The following is a 20,758-nucleotide window of genomic DNA, read 5'->3' as shown; positions in this document are numbered from 1 at the left end:
CAATCATGTTTTTTCTTTCACAAGAAATGCTTGGTAGGCCTTATATAAGATATTAAAAAGTACGATAATTGACGCAGATTGTAGTATCACTTTTTGTGGATTGGGTAGAGCACACAAAATATCCAGTTAAAGGATGTGCTATATTTTACACAGGAGTTATATGCATCAATTTTTCCATGAGCCTTATTTAAATAGCTCATCCGGCAGTCCGAGATGGGATTTCAATTGCTAGCATCATTCAGAGAATTATGTCGTGCTCACCGAAATTCAACCTCCTTTTAAGTTGCACTACATAGGTGTCGAGATATGTGACCCAACCCTCTGGCGTGGTTCGGTTTTTATGCACCAGGAGAGGGGGTTAAAGTGCAAATCTGTTGGCTGTCTGATGCAAATGCAGCTTTTAGACGTATATTTTTAATTATGACTGACGCTAGAATGTTTTTTTAAAGTTTGTGGATCTTGGTTGCAGGCAGGATGATAATCCGAGTCGATGTTAGATCCTCGGATCGGGCATGCATTTGCATAGAAATAATATACTGGAAGCGGAACTGGCAGCTGGAAACTGATGTTGCATAGTGTAAAGAGATTATTTGAATTAAATATTCAATGTACTTTTATCCTAATGAGGATAGGAATATAATATATATTAATTGCGTATACTCGTATTTTTTGTATTTACATACCTATAGTATATAACTCTACCCTTTTACTACAAAAAATATGTTATTGTCATATTTTCATAGTGCAAAATCGAAGAGGTTTGCTTTACAAATTGGGTTTGTTTGCACAATAGAATTGAATGAAAACATTGATAATCAGCTTCTCTTAATCAAGAAGAAGTTATCACTTTGGATCACTTTTTCTGAAAACCTATAAATGAATATTTATAAGTTTTCTTTTCGCTTACTTTTCCTATAAAACCGAGTTGCACGGAGAAAGTTTTCGTTATAAACTAAAACTATTTCATAATCTTAAATTATCGAGCGAGCAATTTTGAATGACTGATCTGCTTGTTTAAAAATAAATTAATACGTCCCCGCCGGCATGTACAAATAGTGGTAAATTGAGGCCTATCCCATTGGACGGCTTGTACCATTGGTGGTACATACGCAATTGTCTCATCGGGCGGTTTTCTGAGAATGCTGGTAACGGTTTTCTGAGCAAAAAGGAGAGAAATAGTTTACATTTAACGCAGGCATAATCGGCAGCTCTCACTGAGCGATATGCAATTACGGTTACAATAATATTTTCAATATTTTCTCGGACCTTTGGCAGTTCACAAACTTCGCCTTAAAATTTTTACCAGTATTTCCATGGTAGCTGATCGATCACTGCAGTCGCCTGACAAAGTTTGTACCTCAATCCGATGAAGAATTTGTGGTAATTCGTGAAAGGAACAATACCACACAGGTCCAATGCACGCAGACTTGCACAGCGAGAGGGAATGGCAAAGTATTCCAAATGAAATTATATACAAATTGGTGGGAAGTGGTATACCCATTCGCATAAATAATGTTAAATGCAATAAAGAGCAAAGATTGAATTCTAAAAAAAAAGGTATCGTCCTTCGTGCTGCTTTAATTTTACGATTTGCTTTGTTATTGCTATTCGTGTACACTTAGAAAAGCACAAAGTACAGACATGCACTCAGAACTGCTCCATACTGTAGGTGCATATATATACTTCATTATACATATGTATAATGTTTTCACTGCAATTTACTTTTGGGTTCGCTGCCACTAGCGTGTTTAAGCACAGACACCATCATCACAAATATCATAACCCAAACCCATTCCAATCCATTTTTCACCCTACTATCTATCTATTATTACAAAATCAACATTTTAATTGTATGCACCATTTTAGTAGGTATTTTGGGGATTCGCACCTCACAATAAAAAAGTAGACACACGAATTACAGTTTAAACACAATTTCCATCAAACTCGCAGTGGTAACAGTTCTCTCAAACCCAAAATCTGCAAACCCAGAGTTAGTCTTTGTGGGAAACGTATTATTAGATGCTTTTTCAGGCATATATATGCACTTACATATTGTAACACCCTTACAACATTAAAACACAATCACTCCTGTCACATAAAAACTGACCTTTATGGCACGAAGTATGTAGATTTATTGTACCAAAGGGTGACATAAATAAAGACAAATACACTATGGGTAGAATCATGAAGAAATTGTGTTGTGAAAAGATGTTCTAACGTCTAATATTTGAATTAACTCTATAGGTTCGCAAAATACTATACATACTACTACACTACGAGGGTTGTCTTTTATATTTTGCCTCCTATAATGCAAATAGTAAAATAATAATAAAAATGGCTGTATTGTTTTTCAAAATATTATTCTTAATATATTCTTGAAAATTTTTGGCGAAGAAATGGTTGCGTATCGTTCAAAATTAACTGTTTGAAGTTTTTCTAGTGGTACAGTTGTCCGAGAAAAAGGCGGTGCTTTGAGGTGCTTCTTCCGCGAACAACTTTTGTTGGATTAAGCTCGTCTTGGGACACCTATACGGCCAGTTGCTGTTTTGTTTCCGGCTCATATGCATAGATCCAAGATTCATCACATGTTACGATATCTTACACCTGCTTTGAACCGCCGAGGCTGAATTTCTTCTACATTTCTTTACACCAATCAACCGGGGCCTTTTTTAGGCCATTGCCAAATTACATGGTATTCAATGAGAAAAGATCTTCTTGACTACTAAAAAGATTCATGCAATATTGAATGTGTGTATGACATACATGGTCCCACTAATGCCGAAGTATGCCTCTATCTCGCGATATGTCATATGCCGTTGACGCACAGCATCGATTGTTTCGGGTACAAGTTGTTTTTGGATTGCTTTTACGAAATTTATCCTGCAAGAATTGACGGCCACTTTGGAACTCGTTGTAATAGCGTTTCACAGTGGCTAAGGGGGGTGCTTCAACGTTAAAAATCGAAGTAAATTGATCAATGCACTCTTGTCTCGACAATCCACGTTGAAAATCGTATTGAATCATCGCACGAAAATTTTCACGAATTTTTCAACTCAAAAAAAAAAAAAAAGAACAAATAAAGCTCGTAGGCGTACGGCTGCTGCAGCCGAATGGATTGGTGCGTGACTACCATTCGGAAGACGTAGGTTCGAAACTCCGTGAAACATCAAAATGAAGAAAAAGTTTTTTCTAATAGCGGTCGCCCCTCGGCAGGCAATGGCAAACCTCCGAGTGCATTTTTGCCATGAAAAGGCTCCTCATAAAACATATTTGCCATTCGGAGTCGGCTCAACTCACTCCATTTGTGGAACAACATCACGACGCACACCACAAATAGAAGGAGGAGCTCGGCCTAACACCCAAAAAGGGTGTAAGCGCCAATTCGTAGTGAAAATTTTATATTTTCATGCTAAAAAATTCACAACTTTTCGAATTACAGCTCAACACACATAGTGTTGCAAGGCTGCAAAATATAAAAGGCAATCCTCGAACCGTGATCAAATTGAAAGGTGATTGCTTTAGCTCTTCTGACTATTCAATGATCTAAAAATGCCTATCCGGTGAAACCACTTCGATATTCTAACGAACTCGTGTAGTGAGCTCAAAAATATGTAGATTTTAATATGGAAAGAGAATAGAATAATACTTAAAAATGCTTCGAGAATAGGAAAAAGTCTTTCGCTCGGTTGCTGGGAGAACTTCATAACACAAAAACCAAAATTTCGAGAAAAACGTATTGATCTTTTTATATTTATTATAGTTACATACCTAAGTATGTTAAAAGTGTGGTTACATTTCCATCTAGAGATAGATATCGCTATGAATTTTTTGGAATAGCATAAAAGAAGAGCTAGTAAACTGGTGGCCATTTCTGCATGCTTATCAAACAATAACAAATTCTTTTTTTTAATTATGACTTTCTTCCAGCAAGCGAGCTATATAATTACATATAGGAACTGGAAGTCATAGTTTACTATGAAAGGAACGAAATATATTTGGAAAAATAAATAATGACAGTAAAATCTACTAACAAAAACATCTTTCAAATTGATCGCGTAGTTTGGGGAAGGTTCATAAAGGGTTAACTAGTTACTATAACTAAATGCAAACATATATTTGTGCGAGTAATTTCAATCACAAATTTTGATAATTTTGCCCAAATTGTATATTCTAACCTGTGCTTAGGTGTCTTCATTAAAAGTACTGTTTTGAAATTCCAATGTCTCTTCACTTTAATCTACGTACGTGAATTCATTGCGCCTTCTATAAACCTAGTTATAAGTTTTGTGTATTTCGTTCGAGCTAACATTTGGTCTTAAAAATTGTTGATACAAAACATTGTAATAAATTAAAAAAAAATATTAAAAATACGATGCCAACTTTTGTAGATTTGTATAGCCGGTGCTAGTGACTATTATACATACATACTTATATATTATAGTACCGTTGTTGTTTATATGTATATATCAGCTATTGTATGTAGTTATATAATATTTCCCCATACTATTTTTCTTCATATGCTATAGCTGGGTTAACAGTAAATTAATTTTTGCAGATAAATTGGACGGCTCATTTTCAAGATCCAGATCATCGTCTATGTCAAGTATTGATATGTCTTCCTCGGAATCTGTCACAAGTTTAGCTTTTATTGAAAGTTATGGAAAGAAAAGTGGTATGTGCATAGACATAATAATTGTATACAGGGTTACAAGCAATAACTGCCTAAGTCGAGTTAAGAGTGAATGGACCTATCTATACTTACTTACTTGCTTAATTGACCGTAACAAGCCGGGACCGAGTTACAGCCTGCGAATAATGTCTCGCCAGGTGTCTCTGTTTTCCTCACACCTTTCCAGTTTCTTAGGCCAAGAGAAGCCAGGTCATCTTATATTTGGTCCTTCCACCGATAAGAAGGACGTCTCTTCGGCGTCGACAGCCAATTACCGTCTCAAACACTTTCTTTGTCAGAGCAGTTCCTTCCATACGGACGACATGACCCAGCCAGCTTAGTCGCTTCAGGGTGACTCGTTTGACTATCCGTACAACTCATACAGCTCGTGGCTCATTCGAATGCGGTGAAATTTATCTACGCGAGCGGGACCAAAGACATTGCGAAGTACTTTCCTCTGGAAAACTCCAAGAGTGGCTGCATCCAATTGTTTGATTGTCCAGGCCTTAGCGCCATGGAGAAGCTACATTACCGCATTTTAATATTTTACTTACTAAAATAACTGTATATTCCCATGAAACTCACTTCAGCAATATTTTAAAACACGTATTATTATTGAAAACGTATTGGCTTTTGAATTTCATTATATACAGACATACCTGAAAAGCGATATTTTCGACTTAGTGGTTATTGCTTGTGACTACAGATAAACAGAGTTAACAAATAAGTATGATAAGGTAAAGAATTCGCGAAGAGCGATCACGGTTTCGTTCATATTTTTCGTAATTATTTTATTGAGAATAAGTTTCTTATTGATGCCGACTTGTGGAAGAAAATTTTTGTGCACGCGATACTGGATATAAGATAAGATAATTATGTCTATAGGTGTAGAAGAGTGCACTGTGCCCGAACGGATATTTTGAGTCCCAGTATCTCGTCCCTAACCCTGACCATCCAAAATGCCTTCAACCTCATTAATTAATACTAAAAAGGTTTGGTGTACAAATTTTCAATACTTAGGGAGCCGATTAAGTATAAAAGATTTAAATTATTTTGACCTCTATTTAGTCGGCATATCTGACCATTTTAAGCATTTCTTATTTCCAAATAATGAAAGTATCGGGCGTTTTTTTAGCTGCATGAGAACTATCAATATCTATGGTTTGACAGTTGAGAATGACAATCTGAGTTGACTTTTCTGTTCAGTAAGGTTTAGCAAGGCATCGTGAACCGTTTAACGCCAGAACAACGCTTCAAACTTTTCAAATTTTGTTAGGAAAAAAAAATATATATATGTATTCGCGAAGAGCACTGGCGGCATCATCGGTACGTACATATGTCTTTCGAAATGCGGAACGAGCTGTTGTTACGGTGAATATCAGCGCTATTGAGCCATGCTGACTAAATTTTTGTTTCGAAAAATTAATTAGCTAAACATCGACGACATTTAGTTCCAACAAGAAGGCGCAACTTACCATACCGCATTTAACAATCGATTTATTGTAATATTCAATCCACCTTTTACGGCATACGGTCAGATTGATTGGAACCATGGACCGCTTAGCCACTGCGGACATATGCCGGATATCATATTAAAAAAAGAAATGCCTTGAAATTAACTACCAGATTATAAAAACAATTCATTTAAATAATATTTCTGTTTTGTACTATCATATTAAGATCTCGAGCACTTAAAAAACACCCGATATTTAGCTACTTCATTTACTACAAAAAATATATTTATGCTGAAAATAAAGGAAAAACAAATTATCCATACGAAAATTTTATAACAGCAATAAAGTTGACGATCCTTGAAATACAGCAATTACGTGGAAATTTGACTATTTAAATGCAGTGATTCACTGTGAGTAAACTTAAACTGGAGTTTGGTTCAGTAAAAAAAAGCTATTAGAAATATTCTAACAAAATTTCAAATTGATTTCTTTCCAATTTCGGTGAATTGTGTTTAGTGGAAACGAAAGTGTCTCCCTCTCGTTAATTGTATTGGACTATGATTGTGCACCTCCTTATTCGATTGCAAACAGTCACCATAAGTGGAGTCAATCCTTAAGATGATTTTGCAATGTCACATTAAACAGATTATTTTCTTTTGCTATAAGACTATTTTGTTTTAAGAGATTATAATTATCATATCGATTTAACAGATACTTTAACACTTGTTCCTACACTTTGGATCGGAACTAGTTTCGGATCTATTCTAACTCTTCTGATAACCCTGCCCGAAAGAGAGTTACGAAAAACGCAACCTGTGTTAGTGGCAATTAACGGTAAGTTGCAATTTTATAAATTTATTTTAACACAGCTTCACTTTTATGTGGTTCCTAACATTATTTGCATATTTTTCAGGAGGGCCTGTGGTGCGTTTAAAGGGTTCAATTACATCAATGTCATTTTTAGACTCATTTGGTTCTTTGATTCCATTTTCGTTTGAAGCTTGGCGAGATGAAAGAGATGGCAAAAAAGATCGTAAGTAAAAGCTTTAACTTTAAAATTAGCAATAATGGAGTTTGGTAGAACTCTGGTAAGCTAATTTTAATAGGCTGTTTGGATTGGGAAGAGAGGGACCCCTAGTAGGGAGGATAACAAAGATTTGAAATAAGATAGATATTATATATGTACTAGTGTTTATTTATTGAATGTGAATATCCCAAAAAATATTTAGTTGGACCTGAGAGTTCGGGTGTGATTTTGATGACGGAGAGCAGCCGATATACTACCGCGGCGTGTCATTCAAGCCAATCTGAATGATTAATAATTTCTGCACTGTTATTGTAAATCTAAGAGATGAGTCCAGATGGCTTTTTAGCACCCACTGATGCGTTTCATCAGCCCAGTGAGAGTCGTAAAAATTAAATCAGGTTAGGTTAGTGAAGGGATAGCGCAAGGCGGACCTCAAAAAATATTTACCCAAAAATACGTAGGCTAAGTGTAGTGCTTATTGATTATAAAATATAAGCAGCGAGCATTTAAAACAAATAAACAAAATTCATAAGCCAGTTGAGAATTTCAACATTTGTACTAAAGGAGTGAAATATTAACCAATTAGAACAACTCGCTTATATACAAGAGATTTCCATAAGATGTCAACGGATGTCTAATCTTATTACACAAACTCAAGTCTTCCCACACCTCCGCATTCATAACATTACCGCTTTTCCCCCTTTACAAACGACTGTTCGACATTGATCGTACAAAGACGAGCACTGATCTCTAGGGTTATCAAGAGATTGGCACTTCCGTATAGAATATGGGGTAAAATTTATCACGCTACCGAAAGATTAGATGATTAAATTTCATTAATAATTTATAATTGCTAATGTATGTTTTTTTTCTTATTTGAAGGTACCCCAACAAAGAGTAGTAGTAAAACGAGCCCAACTTTTACACCAACAACTGCCAACACAATATCAAGTACTCCGGGTGGAAATGTTTATAGCAGCAGTAGCAACGCTAGCAGTAGTGGCATAAGTGGAAGCCTTAGCACTGGGTTAGATTCATTAACAGATAGACAATATATAGTAATCACAAGTGAAAAGCAAACAAAAGTCTTCGATATTGCAAATCAAAGTTGTATTTATCGCATTAATTTATCAGAGATGGATTTTGCAGTAAAAGCGGAAACTATTTCAATGAAAGGTATGTAACATTATAAGTGAAAGAATTTCATATAAAAATTTATAAAAACTTAATGGACGTATGTTATTTTTTTATGTTTATGCTAAAAATAGAGGATAGAAAAAATGTCTCTTAAATATGGAAATTATTGAAAATTGAAGTTCATTTCTTGATCTCGCTTAATTAAAATTTGTTCACAGTGCTTTAACAGCGCTTTAACATGCATCGATTGCGATTGACCAAACTTTAAATAGTGTGTCGTAAAAATCTAAATAGAGGAACCTTCCTCTGGATAAATAGTAATCGTTTCAATTCATTTTTAATTAGTTTTTCACACACCTGTATTTTTTCATTGCTGACTTTAAAAACATTCATACTATGCAGCCAAATTTTCTAAAAACTCTAATGGGAAGGGGAAATTTTCTAAACTAAATTTGGATTCAGCGACGCAATAGCTACTTAACGCGGATTCCAGAAAATAAAATTGTGTTGCATAATGTAATAAGCCTATTACGTCATGCATTCTTGACAGCCGAGAATATACTCCTATTTTTCATGTGTGCCTTGTTGTTCTTTACAAAGGAGGGTCACACAGTTTTTTGCTGCCTAAGAGCGGTAGAAGATAAAAGATGCCCTAAAATTAATCATCCAATTTTGTTTAATAACTTTTTTTACTAAATAAAAAAATGGTTTTGAGTGATGTAAATCTGTATATTGACCTTGGGGCGCTTCAAAATGCTTGCAAAAATTATAAATCTTTCGATAGGTGACATGATAGAAATGCAATTGTTTGTTTGCTGTTGCTTGTCGCTGTTAGAAACATCTGGTCTATTTGGACAATCTATGGTCTAAGGAGAATCATCTGGCCTAAGGAAAGCCGCTGTTAGAAAATAACTTTCTCTATCACTTTGATATTTTATGTCAGCGATACGTTTTGAACTCATAACCTAGTCTGGCTGCACCAAAGTACACTTGGCTACGTTTTATTTATTCTACAAGCCATAGCCTCATAATTTCATATAGCAACTTGTCATGCCGAATGAGTGTTTTAGATCATCGATTTTGTTATATTTCCAAATACACATTTTATTATATTTTTCCAGATGGATCATGTTTAGCGATATATCTCTCCAATGGACATTTAATGGTTCATAGTCTTCCTAGTCTAAGATTATTAATGGATACCGATTTTTTACCATTGATGGAATTAAGGTATGTATCAATGTAGTTCAAGCGAACATATAATTTGTATGTACAATATCAAAAATCATTGACGTAACCAAATTTATATTTTGCACTGCCACTTGGTCTGAAATTGTAGGATTTGATCTGAGGAGTTTCTTCGGACAATAACTTGCAATTGTGAGCAACAACTGAAAATAGCTAATCCAAATGCACAAAAACATTGTTTTATTTCGTTAACTTTTCTGTTTTGAATAAAATCACATAATAAGAGGCATGAATATGGAAAAAAATCGTATGTAAATTTAAAAATCCGGTGTCTGTTTGCTTCAACAACCACATTTATTGTGCCTTTACTAAACTTCTTAATCTTAAACTAAGTCTACCAAGCCTACATAAACAAATAGATGACAATTTCCAGGAATTTAGCTACAAAAAACCAAATATTGCTGTTACTTAGTGTGCCGTTTGCAAAATGCTTGCCTTTATCACACATCAATGAAGAACATTCGTGCCATTAAGCTTCATTCATTCATTGTTGCTGCAGCGTGTCATTTACATATACAACTCTCTGCTACTCTTACAGCATTATCACTCTGAGCGCATGTAAGCGTAATCAATAATTAGAAGATGATAATGAAGAAAAGACACCGAGGTGCATTCAATGATCCCTTAAAACAGGTTGGGGGGAAATGGAAGAGATTTGGCCAATCCACTAACTTGTACAGCCCGCGACAAACGATAGCACATCAACATTTTAACCAGTTTTGGCTATTTTTTTTTTTTTTGTTTGTTTTTTGATTGTTCAAACATGAAATCCCCATGGATCAAAACCCAGCGGCTTAGACCTAATCTAAACGCGTTTTACACAAACTATGGGGATTCCAATTTTGGGGACATTGAATTTGCGGATTTCTAGGCCAACCCGAAAACTTTGCCGGAATCTTGCTATTTTGGAAAAAAATGAATTTTGTCGTATAGTGTAATTAATCACTCGTATTTTTTTTAGTTTTCAGACAAAGTGCAAGCAAGGAATTGTGGATCCAATGCTTTCCATATGGGGTCAACAAATCATTGTTCATGAGGATACAACCCAGTAAGTAACGCAAACTACATTTTTTTAAATTTAAATCACAACATTTTTCTACCAAGAACTTAACTGCAGTTAAGAGGACGGAATAAAGTTAATTCTCACTCTTTGAGTTTCGAAATTAATTTTTTTTTTATTTCTTTTCATCAAAGATAATTTGCAAAATTGTAAATTCGTCTTTTTGAGGAAAAATACCTTATTGCAGCATTGGCTGAACTTTAAGCGTTTGCAACAACCGTTTTATAAAACAGCTGAGTTTTTATTTGACGTTATTTCCATTTTAAGAGCACAAAAAAATTATAGCAACACCACCGCCATAACTACACAGCAGTTAGCGTGAAGGATAAATTACATAGTGCTTTAACAAGCAATTCGCAAATTTCGGGGTTAATAGAAAGCCGTATGATATGCAAATAATTTTAATTAACACACTTACATTTTTTCTAATGGTGTTGATAAAGGCCATTACCTACACAAAGCATCTCAATGTCTATCGAAAAAAATTACTATCACAGTAATTTAATTCAAGAGTAATTCGTGAATACATTTGAAATACCGAAAATTCTATATTTCGTTTAATTTCGGGATAAACGGGATAAACGCTAAAAAAAACACTTTTTTCATAAATTTATTGTAGCGAAACGGTTCAAGTCAGTTTATTAAAAGTTGTTGCATATTATAAAGTAACATTTCAAGAATATTTGATAAAATTTTCATGTAAAAATATTGCAAAATGAGCGAATGGGAGCACATTTACGTAGACGTCTTTTCAAAAATACATTTTGCAGTAGTCTGCATATCTCAGCGTAGAATCATCTGAAATCAAAAAAATCGAATAATTTAGTTAAAGTATGAGTTAAACTTCCGCCCAACGTTTATTTTGACGATTTATTTTCATTTTCAGCCATTTGGTAGTCGTTTGAAGTAAAAAGTGATTTTTGACGAAAAAATGCCGCCATTTTGTAGGTGTAAAACCACCTTAATATAAAAAAAAAATGGCGAAAAAAAAACGTTGGGAGGAGGTTTTTTATATGTAAAATATGTGTGCAAAATTTCAAAAGGATCGGTTGAGTAGTTTTCAAATGCCAATGACTACGCACTTTAAAAAAAAGGTTCGAGAAAACCGCGTTTAAAGTTTGTAACGGACTACGCGCGCAACTGCTGCGTCTCGGCAGATGTTTGAGGCGGCTCGGCTTTATGCTCTATAACTTAAAAAGTTTTGCTCGGATTGACTTAAAATTTTAACACGGTATTTTTGAAATGTTTTACTACAATAACATGCAAAAAAAATCGATTTTTATCCCTTATCTCCCCCTTAACAAAGCGCGCCAGTCGTTTATTTCTCGTGCTAACCGGCACTAGTTGGACACTCCAAGTGAAGTCAAGTCCTTTTTTTAGTTCGGTTACAGGTTAAAAATACAAATAAAAAAGTCAGATGAAGCATTTATTCAGTTAATATGCAAATTTATTTAGTCGAATAATGGAATCACAAAAGTGAAATTTTGTTGCAAACTTCATCAATTTCCGCGATCAATTTCTAATGTTTCCGATTTTGAAAATACTAGTCCTCTTCATTCTCAAGCTGCTTACGAATACTTGGCATGACATTTTCTTGCAGCAAATTCAAGTGTAAATATATTTTTTGGGGCACTCTGTAGTTACGTCTTTAGCTGTGCCTGAAGTTATCTTATCCACTATTACTGTCAAACTTTGTTGACCTGTCACGAGTAAGCTATTTCAATAAGAAGTTATTTAAAAGATATATCCAAAATTTCATTTCAATTATGTAAAGGGTGATCAATTAAGAGGCATCGAATTTTAAATTGAAATAAAATAACGAAAATCCAAATTGATTGGGCAATCTTTACTATTTTTGTGTAGAACCATTCATGAAATTTATTTTTTAAAAATAATATTTTCCAAATTTTGGCTGCAATCGATGAAATGTGAATGAATAAGGAAAAAATTATGTATTTATTGTATTTTGACAAGTCACCCGTGATCTGTCAAAAAAAACCCCCCTATTGGAAAAAGTTCCTCTAATCTGATCACCCTTTATAAAGCAATTTATATTGTTTCAACTACATTATTTTCATTAAAAAAAGTTAATTTTGTTTTAATAAAGCATACAAGACGCATTAATTAAAGGTGGTGGCACTAGACCAACAACTCTGTTCTGTACGTTTGATGGTCGAAGCAAAGTATTGAGAACTAGAAAACAAATAATGAATTCGCTCTGTTTCATTCTGAGCTGACAGCCACATGGACACGGCGAAAAAAAAAAACAAATCAGCTGATTTACCAGTACCACCTTTAATAGATTCGCCATGAAAGCATAGGATTTTTTTTTTTGACATTTTTGAAAGGAAATGTTATACCAATTTTACGGAACGGTACATTTTTTCCTGTACAAATTCAATGGTAGTTTTCATTGCATACGCGCGACTAAATAATAAAAAAAATATATAATATATGTGTAGATGACACATTTTCTGGCTATTCTAATGTATCTTCTGCTCAAATATGAACGAGACGTTATCAATAAAACGGTCCGCGGATGACATATGGCAAAAATAAATTTTTTGTTTTTTGGTAGGACTGTTATAAGCTTACATGGCAAATTTCAGCGTGATATGTCACATAGTTTGTTTTCTGTGCTACTGTAAACAAGTCAAGCTCGAGTGTGTTCTTCGAATTCTCTTTTATGACTTCAATTGTCTCAAAATGTTTTCCACGGAGCGGCAACTTGAGCTTGGGAAACAGAAAAAAGTCACATGGAGCCATATCAGGCGAATACGGTGCTTGCGGAACGATATTAACATTATTTTTGTTCAAATAATCGCGAACAAGACGTGATGTGTGAGCTGGTGCATTGTCGTGATGCAAGAACCATGACTTGTTGTCCCACAATTCCTTCCTTTCAAGACGAATGTTCTCGCGCAAACGCTTTAAAATGTCTAAATAATATTCAGAGTTAACCGATTTTGCGATTTGTGCGATTTGTGCGATTTTCAAGCACAATTTCCTTTACTTTTCCGATGTTTTCGTCGTTTACTGATGTTGCTGGACGACGTTCATGAGGCAAGTTTTCAACCGATGTACGGTCCTCTTTGAACGATTTGTACCATTGGAAAACACGTGCACGCGATAGAGCAGAGTCCCCATAGGTTGTCTGCAACATTTTTAAGGCGTCTGAAGCCGAAATTTTGTTGGAATAACAAAATTTCAAACAAATTCTTTGTTCAACTTGAATTTCCATCGTTAAATTCGAAGAACACACTCGAGCTTGACTTGTTTACAGTAGCACAGAAAACAAACTATGTGACATATCACGCTGAAATTTGCCATGTAAGCTTATAACAGTCCTACCAAAAAACAAAAAATTTATTTTTGCCATATGTCATCCGCGGACCGTTTTATTGATAACGTCTCGTTCATATTTGAGTAGAAGGTATATGGAACATCCTGATGTAGCCTAGAAGCCTCAGCGCAATATGGACGGAGTTTTTTGACTGTCACTCCAGACAGACTGAATTTATTTTATTTATAATTGGCGCGTACTCCCTTTTTGGGTGTTTGGCCGAGCTCCTCCTCCTATTTGTGGTGTGAATCTTGATGTTGTTCCACAAATGGAGGGACCTACAGTTTCAAGCCGACTCCGAACGGCAAATATTTTTATGAGGAGCTTTTTCATGGCAAAAATACACTCGGTTTTTTCTTAATTTTGGTGTTTCACCGAGATTCGAACCTAGGTTCTCTCTGTGAATTCCGAATGGTAGTCATGCACCAACCCATTGGGCTACGGCGGTCGGAGTACTGAATACGAAAGGAAAAAATCTTCGATCCGATCGGATGTACGTAAGCCTTTGTGCGACACTTTGCCACACTACACTGGACATAAGTGTAAAAATCTGGTTCGATATTCAACGATACACCTTTGCGTTGTGTTTAAAAATTCTGTCAATATGGTTTTTTTGAAGATATGTTGAAGAAAACTTAACCAGTATATGAGTGCCGTGGTTGACGTGAATGGAGCGCATGCAAGTGCATATTGTCGCTTTACAACACTTTCTGTTCTTTAACATGCTTTTGATGCATCAAAAGGAATTTAAAAAGAAGATTTGGAATTTAAAAACTATAAATAATATAAATTTTCTCTGATTTTTAATTTTAGAGCGATTTATTCTTTTATTGTACAACAAACTTGTTAAATTTTTTTACTTTTTGTTTACAGAATTTCAAAGATATTTTGCTTTAGTCACAAAGGGCATGGATTGTACATGGCAACACCCACCGAAATTCAGAAATTCACAATATCATCAGAATTCTGGTAAATTAAAACTATTTTTGAGATCTAAATAACAGAAATTACATTCGTATTTTTAATCGCATTACAGTCAATTCATTTTGGAGATGATGGGTGAATTATATACCGTACATGAAATGCCTGAGCAACCGAAAGAGAGCTTTTTCAAAGGACTATTCGGTGGAGGAGCGAAATGTTTGGATAGAGAAGAACTTTGTAAGTATAATCTTGCTTACAAAATATATAGATACAAGATCTGTCGCAAATGTTCCCGGACTGCCATCATATATCAGTAACGATCTTTTAAGCGTATGATGCAACTTTCATAGATGTTGAGTAAAAATGTCATAACATTTGGTTTAATAGTAATAATAATAATGAGTTATCACATCTAATGAGACAGAATTTTTTAACCAACGGTCGAAAAATGAATTTTGAACAAGGTGCCAATATTGAATTTGATTTGAAACTCAGTACGAGCACAATGTATCGGGTGTATCAAATGCAAAACTCATGTGATTTCGGCGCGTAAACTCTGAGCAAATATACCAGACCCCCTAAATTTTTTTCACCCAAGCGCCCTCATCTCGGTAATATTTTTTTAATACAATAACAAATTATGGATATTCATTTTCACCTTTCTAATATTGCTTTTTTAGATGGAAAATAATAGATCGTTTATGCAATTACGAGTACAATTTAATTTTTAAATATGCTACGGAAAACTGTTGGTCATCGTAATACAGAAAAATTCTTACAGTAATATTTATGGTAAAACTGTTCACGGACTGAACTTCTAGTCCATTTCTTCTTGCGCAAGTGAACCTTAATGTTGGCTCTCGAGTATCAAGGCACTTTAGAACTATTTTTTGACCTTAATGAACTAATTCGATCCTTTTGCCAAGATTTTAACTCCAATTCCAACACTTCTGATCGATTTTCACCGTCAATAAAACGGTACTGTCCTCTCTCAATAAATGATTTCATTAAGATGAAACATTTTTTCTTTAGCATGGTCCTCGCACTTTTCCAAATTTACCTACTTTCCCTGCTTCTAAAAAAAATCTCATTCCTCAATCCCAAAAACTTATCCTTTCCATTTTTATTCCCGCGCAATGGTCGGCGCATTATTTGCATTGTAGCCGCTAAAACAAAAATAAAAACAAAGAAAAACACACAGTTGCACATTGCGTCAGTGGCGCTAGCAAGAGGAAGCGGCCAACCGCGGTAATAGCGCAGACACACCAAAATTAGCGAAGTCTGATCATTCTGGCAGAAAAATGAGAAACACAGATGACGCTCCAAGCAGTAAGAAGGCGTAGCTCCTAAGCAACGGCAGGTGGGCACTCCCACTATTTAGGACTGGTAGCGGCAGGCTACCCTGTCAGGAGTCAAATAGATTAACGAAACCATCGCAAGACAAGTCTTGTCGGGGCCCTATGCTCCCGAGAGGAGTAATCAAGGAAAAATAAAAATTTTCGGAAAAAAAAGTTATTTTCGTAAAGTACTTTACGCCGAAATTTTTTGGTTTTCTAGGCTTTTTGAGGCCACTTTTCTTGCTATTGGTGACGGTACTTTTACTTTAGTTTCGATATTTTTTTTCGACCATGTTGCTTCAAACTATTCTAATTTATTTTATATATGTTTGTGTGGAACTGAGAAATGTTATACATCTCGCTTAGTATCGAGAATACCAATATTTAAACGTTTCAAAATATGATTGCACTAGTTTTTTTCCGACTGCTTATATTAAAACGATGTGATGCAGATAATTTAATAGTAAAATTGGTTTTGTTTTCGTTTTAGTTGGAGAACAGAGTGGGAAAGCAAATAGATCAGTTGCCAAACATATACCTGGTCCCAATTTGGATCAGCTAGGACAGCGAGCTTCTACTGCAGCATCTGAAATAAGCAGGGCGCATCAGTTGGCAATGGAAAGAGGAGAGAAGCTTAATTTGCTGGAGGAGAGGGCGGAACGTATGGCCAACACAGCTCAAGACTTCAGTGGAACGGCACATCAATTAATGCTTAAATATAAAGATAAAAAATGGTATCAGTTGTAAAAATCTATTTTAAGATCTAATTCTACCACAGTTATTGTAATATTGCTTTTATAACACTTTCTACTACATCAAGGTACACTTATTTAATTTCTGTTTTCAAATAGTAATGTTATTTATAAACTGTTTTTAATAAAAATTTAGACAAATATTCTCTCTTCTTTTCTATACGGATATATTTCCATTGGTCGGGAATGGCCTAATAAAGCTGATTAGTTATTTATCGCTGCATTCAAAGTATACAGCCCTAGTTAAAAATATATAAAAAAGGATTTTTTCTTGTGAAATCGGCTTATTTCTATTCAATTCAACAATATACTTGTCCTAAAAGCCTGCAGTTTCAAGCCGACTCCGAACGGCAGATATTTTTTATGAGAAGTTTTTTCTTGGCAGAAATACACTCAGAGGTTTGCCATTGCCTGCTGAGGGGCGACCGCTATTAGAAAAAACGTTTTCTTCATTTTGGTGTTTAACAGAAATTCGAACCTGCGTTCTCTCTGAATTCTGAATGATAGTCACGCACCAACTCATTCGGCCACAGCGGCCGTTCCTACAATATATCGGTAGAAGTTTTATACACGGCTGCTAAGTTTACAAAACGCTTTCTCTTTTATCAGAAATAGTTTTTTTTCCTGAAAAAGTAAAAAATCGCACATTGCGAAATCAAGTGAATACGACTAGCATGACAATTAAGGCGCCATTTTTAACCAACCAATCAGACGATCGTTTGCTGAACAAACAGAGGACACCTGTTTTCGCCAAAATAGTTGGAGAAAATGGTTTGAATTGATGTTTTCGAAAAATTGAATTCAAATTCCATGGATTGCAATGGAACATTTTGCTGACCTGTGAGAAACTTATTATATATGGAGTTTTTTTATTAATCAGTGATGATAACGGCTTCGGGTGACCTACTTGGCCCAACGATTGAAAAATTTCAGCAAAAAAATCTTAGAATTATTTACATATACGAAGATTTTCTTTTATATTTTGCGACTAATAATGAAAATGGCTTTGTTTTTTATTCAAAATATCCTCCTCGGAAGTCAATAAACTTCTGCATTTGCTAGAACTAATTTTCAAAACCCTTTTGTCAATCTGAAGTGAATACCTCCAAAACGAGCTATTTAAGGCTTCAACGTAGACGTCGCATTTTATTTTTGATATTCGTGATCACAGCTACCCATAGTTGTCTCACAAATTCGATCATTTGAGTGCTCAAAAATCCCCTTGTGTTAGCCGATACGTGAGTTGTTTTTCCTTAATTCACCGAACACTTCTGGCAGAATGGTTGGGTACCACTCAAAATTGACTGAGAAAAATACGACCATTTACTTTGAGCTTCTTCCGTGCACAACTATTGTTGGATTGAGAGAATTGTTGTATGGGTAATCTCACGTTTTAATTAACGATTGGGAGTTAAGCACGATAAAGTAGATAATCTACTTATATGTGAATGTATTATAACATAATAACTGCGGATGTGTTCCTTTCTATGGCATCATTTTCTAGCACAAAATTTGTACAACAATGCCAACGTTATTCGTTGTGCCAGTAAAATGTTGATAATCTGTTGGTCATCAAGAATGATTGATTTGCTCTTTAACTGTGGTGAAAGAGAAAATTGTGAGGGGAACTTTGGCTACCATGTCACTTGAGAAATTCACCCGAAGTCTGCACGATCATTTCAAACATATTCACACACTTGTCCAATCAGTCGTTATTCAGACGGCAACAAAGTCTCATTGGTTTATTTTTTTCATATATAACCAACACAATCTCAGTTTTTTTGTAAACACATTTCAACCCAGCAAGAAGAGTGCCGGTCACGTTACCCATTACGTAACCTGCACGCGTGACCGTTAAGCGGTCACTAACCACGCCCCTTTACAATCACGTTGTTAAAAGCGTTGGGAAAATCGTGCCAAAAACTTTGTGTACGTGTGATTTTCTATCCCTTTCATACATATGGATTCGTTTGTCAGTGCCAGTTTCATATAAACGTAGCGACGAACAAAATAACTTTTAGGCCAGCGCCGGCAGAACAGCGCGATAGCCTAGCGGCTAGCAATGTGGGCTTCCGATCCAAAATCCTTGGTTCGAATCACAAAAAAAAATTTTTTGTATACATTTATTTAAGGCTTCATTTATTTTATTTTGTTTTATGATATGTTTATGAGGAGAATTTTTTCATGGCAGAAATACACTCGGTGTTTTGCCATTGCCTGCTGATGGGCGACCGCTATTAGAAAAATGTTTTTATTAATTTTGCTTTCACCGAGATTCGAACTGACGTTTTCTCTGTGAATTCTGAATAGTAGTCACGCACCAACCCATTCGGCTACGGCGTTTGTTTACTTTGACTGATGCAAAAATGAGGAAAAATATTTGAATGAAGTTTGCTTACTGCTTACACATTTTCCAAAGGTGACGGAGAATCAAAAAAAAAGTCGATTGTGTTAGAGTTTCGGTGACGCCCCAGCAAAACCTGCGTGCATATGTGTTTGTAACATATAAAAAAGTGTAATTGTGTTAGAGTTTCGGTCACGCAGGTTTTGCTGGGAAGCGAAGTCAGCCGAGTCAGCTGAGTTATTTTCGCAGTTTGCATATTTTCAAACAACAACTCAATAAAACTCAAACAACGCTAAATAACTTCTGCAATTTTGTGGCAGCTAATCAGCTGAGTATCAACAACAATCCATCAAAAAAGTAATTGGGTCACAATATTGCTAATTATGGAATGCGGCTGTTTGCTTTACCCTTATTTGCATTCTGAAATATATGCAAACTTTAGAGAATGTTCCTCAGACTTATAAAATGTAGCAACAAAATGAAATGTTGTTTTCGTTATGGAAAATTTCAATTTCGCTCTGATCGACCAATATTAAAAAATAATTAATACAAGGTCTACCCAAAAAGATTAAAAAACAATTTTTTTAATTGTTTATTCAATATCAGTTTAAAAATCTTTCCAAAGCATTTGGGCCCTGCTTTGATCTACGTTGCCACCGCTTCACCTAACCATTGAAAGTGTTCTGAAAACCTCTAACGAGCATAGCCTTCATTGAGGTCGTCTTTTGATCCTTAGAAAAAAAGACTTCCACTACTGGAAGTTCGCAGCTCTACGACAGCTGCTTTAACGTCATACCCATTTTGGCCAGCTGATACATAAACTTTCCGACTTGACCCTACCTCAACAGCTGCCCGAAGGCAACTGAATATTCTAAAGGCTATTCTATTGGCAAAAAAGTACTTTCGATCCTGCAGGCATGCAAAATGCTTAGGAACGCGGGAGCGAGGGAGATATTAACATTTTCTTCGATAGTCAAGCCGCGAACAAGGCTCTGACGGTACCATGGTGCAGAACGAAACTAGTAAACTCCTGTAAGGAGGAGATCAAATATATTGAGTGTGCAGGTTACATTTCTCTAATCTGGGTTCCAGGATAAAGGAACACAGAGGGAAATGAAATTGCTGATAAGCTTGCCAGGAAGGGGACTGAATTGGCCTCAGAGAATTCCTACCCGGTCATCGGGATCCCCCTGACAGTTGTTAAAAGAGAACTGGAGAAATTATTTCTCAAGAAAGCGCAGAAAAGATGGAGCTCCATTTCTACATGTGCTATTATATTTCAAAAACCCTTTGGCCCCAGTACAATATACTGAGGACTCAGAAAGTCCTTTTGACTGCTCGCCATTCAATTTCCGGACTCGTAGCTGTGTTTACCGGGCACTAAACGATCGACACACACCATTTCACCTACCTACCTAACTGTATCCAATGCAAATATGCTCCTTATGACTACGAGTGTGAAA

At 35.4% G+C, this 20,758-nt stretch overlaps 1 protein-coding gene across 5 annotated transcripts in view; it reads left to right on the top strand.

Annotated features, from left to right (window-relative positions):
- Positions 1 to 17,094, top strand: part of LOC129239709 (syntaxin-binding protein 5) — a 76,412-nt gene extending 59,318 nt beyond the window's left edge. For all 5 annotated transcript variants that reach the window (XM_054875454.1, XM_054875452.1, XM_054875455.1 and 2 more), the window contains exons 16-24: positions 4,556 to 4,672; positions 6,835 to 6,957; positions 7,037 to 7,156; positions 8,033 to 8,326; positions 9,409 to 9,517; positions 10,497 to 10,583; positions 14,812 to 14,907; positions 14,975 to 15,099; positions 16,690 to 17,094. In XM_054875454.1, the coding sequence (XP_054731429.1) occupies positions 4,556 to 4,672; positions 6,835 to 6,957; positions 7,037 to 7,156; positions 8,033 to 8,326; positions 9,409 to 9,517; positions 10,497 to 10,583; positions 14,812 to 14,907; positions 14,975 to 15,099; positions 16,690 to 16,946 (1,328 nt within the window). In that variant the 3' untranslated portion in view covers positions 16,947 to 17,094. The remainder of the gene's footprint in view (positions 1 to 4,555; positions 4,673 to 6,834; positions 6,958 to 7,036; positions 7,157 to 8,032; positions 8,327 to 9,408; positions 9,518 to 10,496; positions 10,584 to 14,811; positions 14,908 to 14,974; positions 15,100 to 16,689) is intronic.
- Positions 17,095 to 20,758: the final 3,664 nt, after the last annotated feature.

The sequence above is a fragment of the Anastrepha obliqua genome, chromosome 2 (assembly GCF_027943255.1).
Source record: "Anastrepha obliqua isolate idAnaObli1 chromosome 2, idAnaObli1_1.0, whole genome shotgun sequence".
NCBI classification, from domain to species: domain Eukaryota; kingdom Metazoa; phylum Arthropoda; class Insecta; order Diptera; family Tephritidae; genus Anastrepha; species Anastrepha obliqua.
The sequence above is the reverse complement of the archived record's forward strand: the minus strand, read 5'-3'. Positions and strand labels throughout refer to the sequence as shown.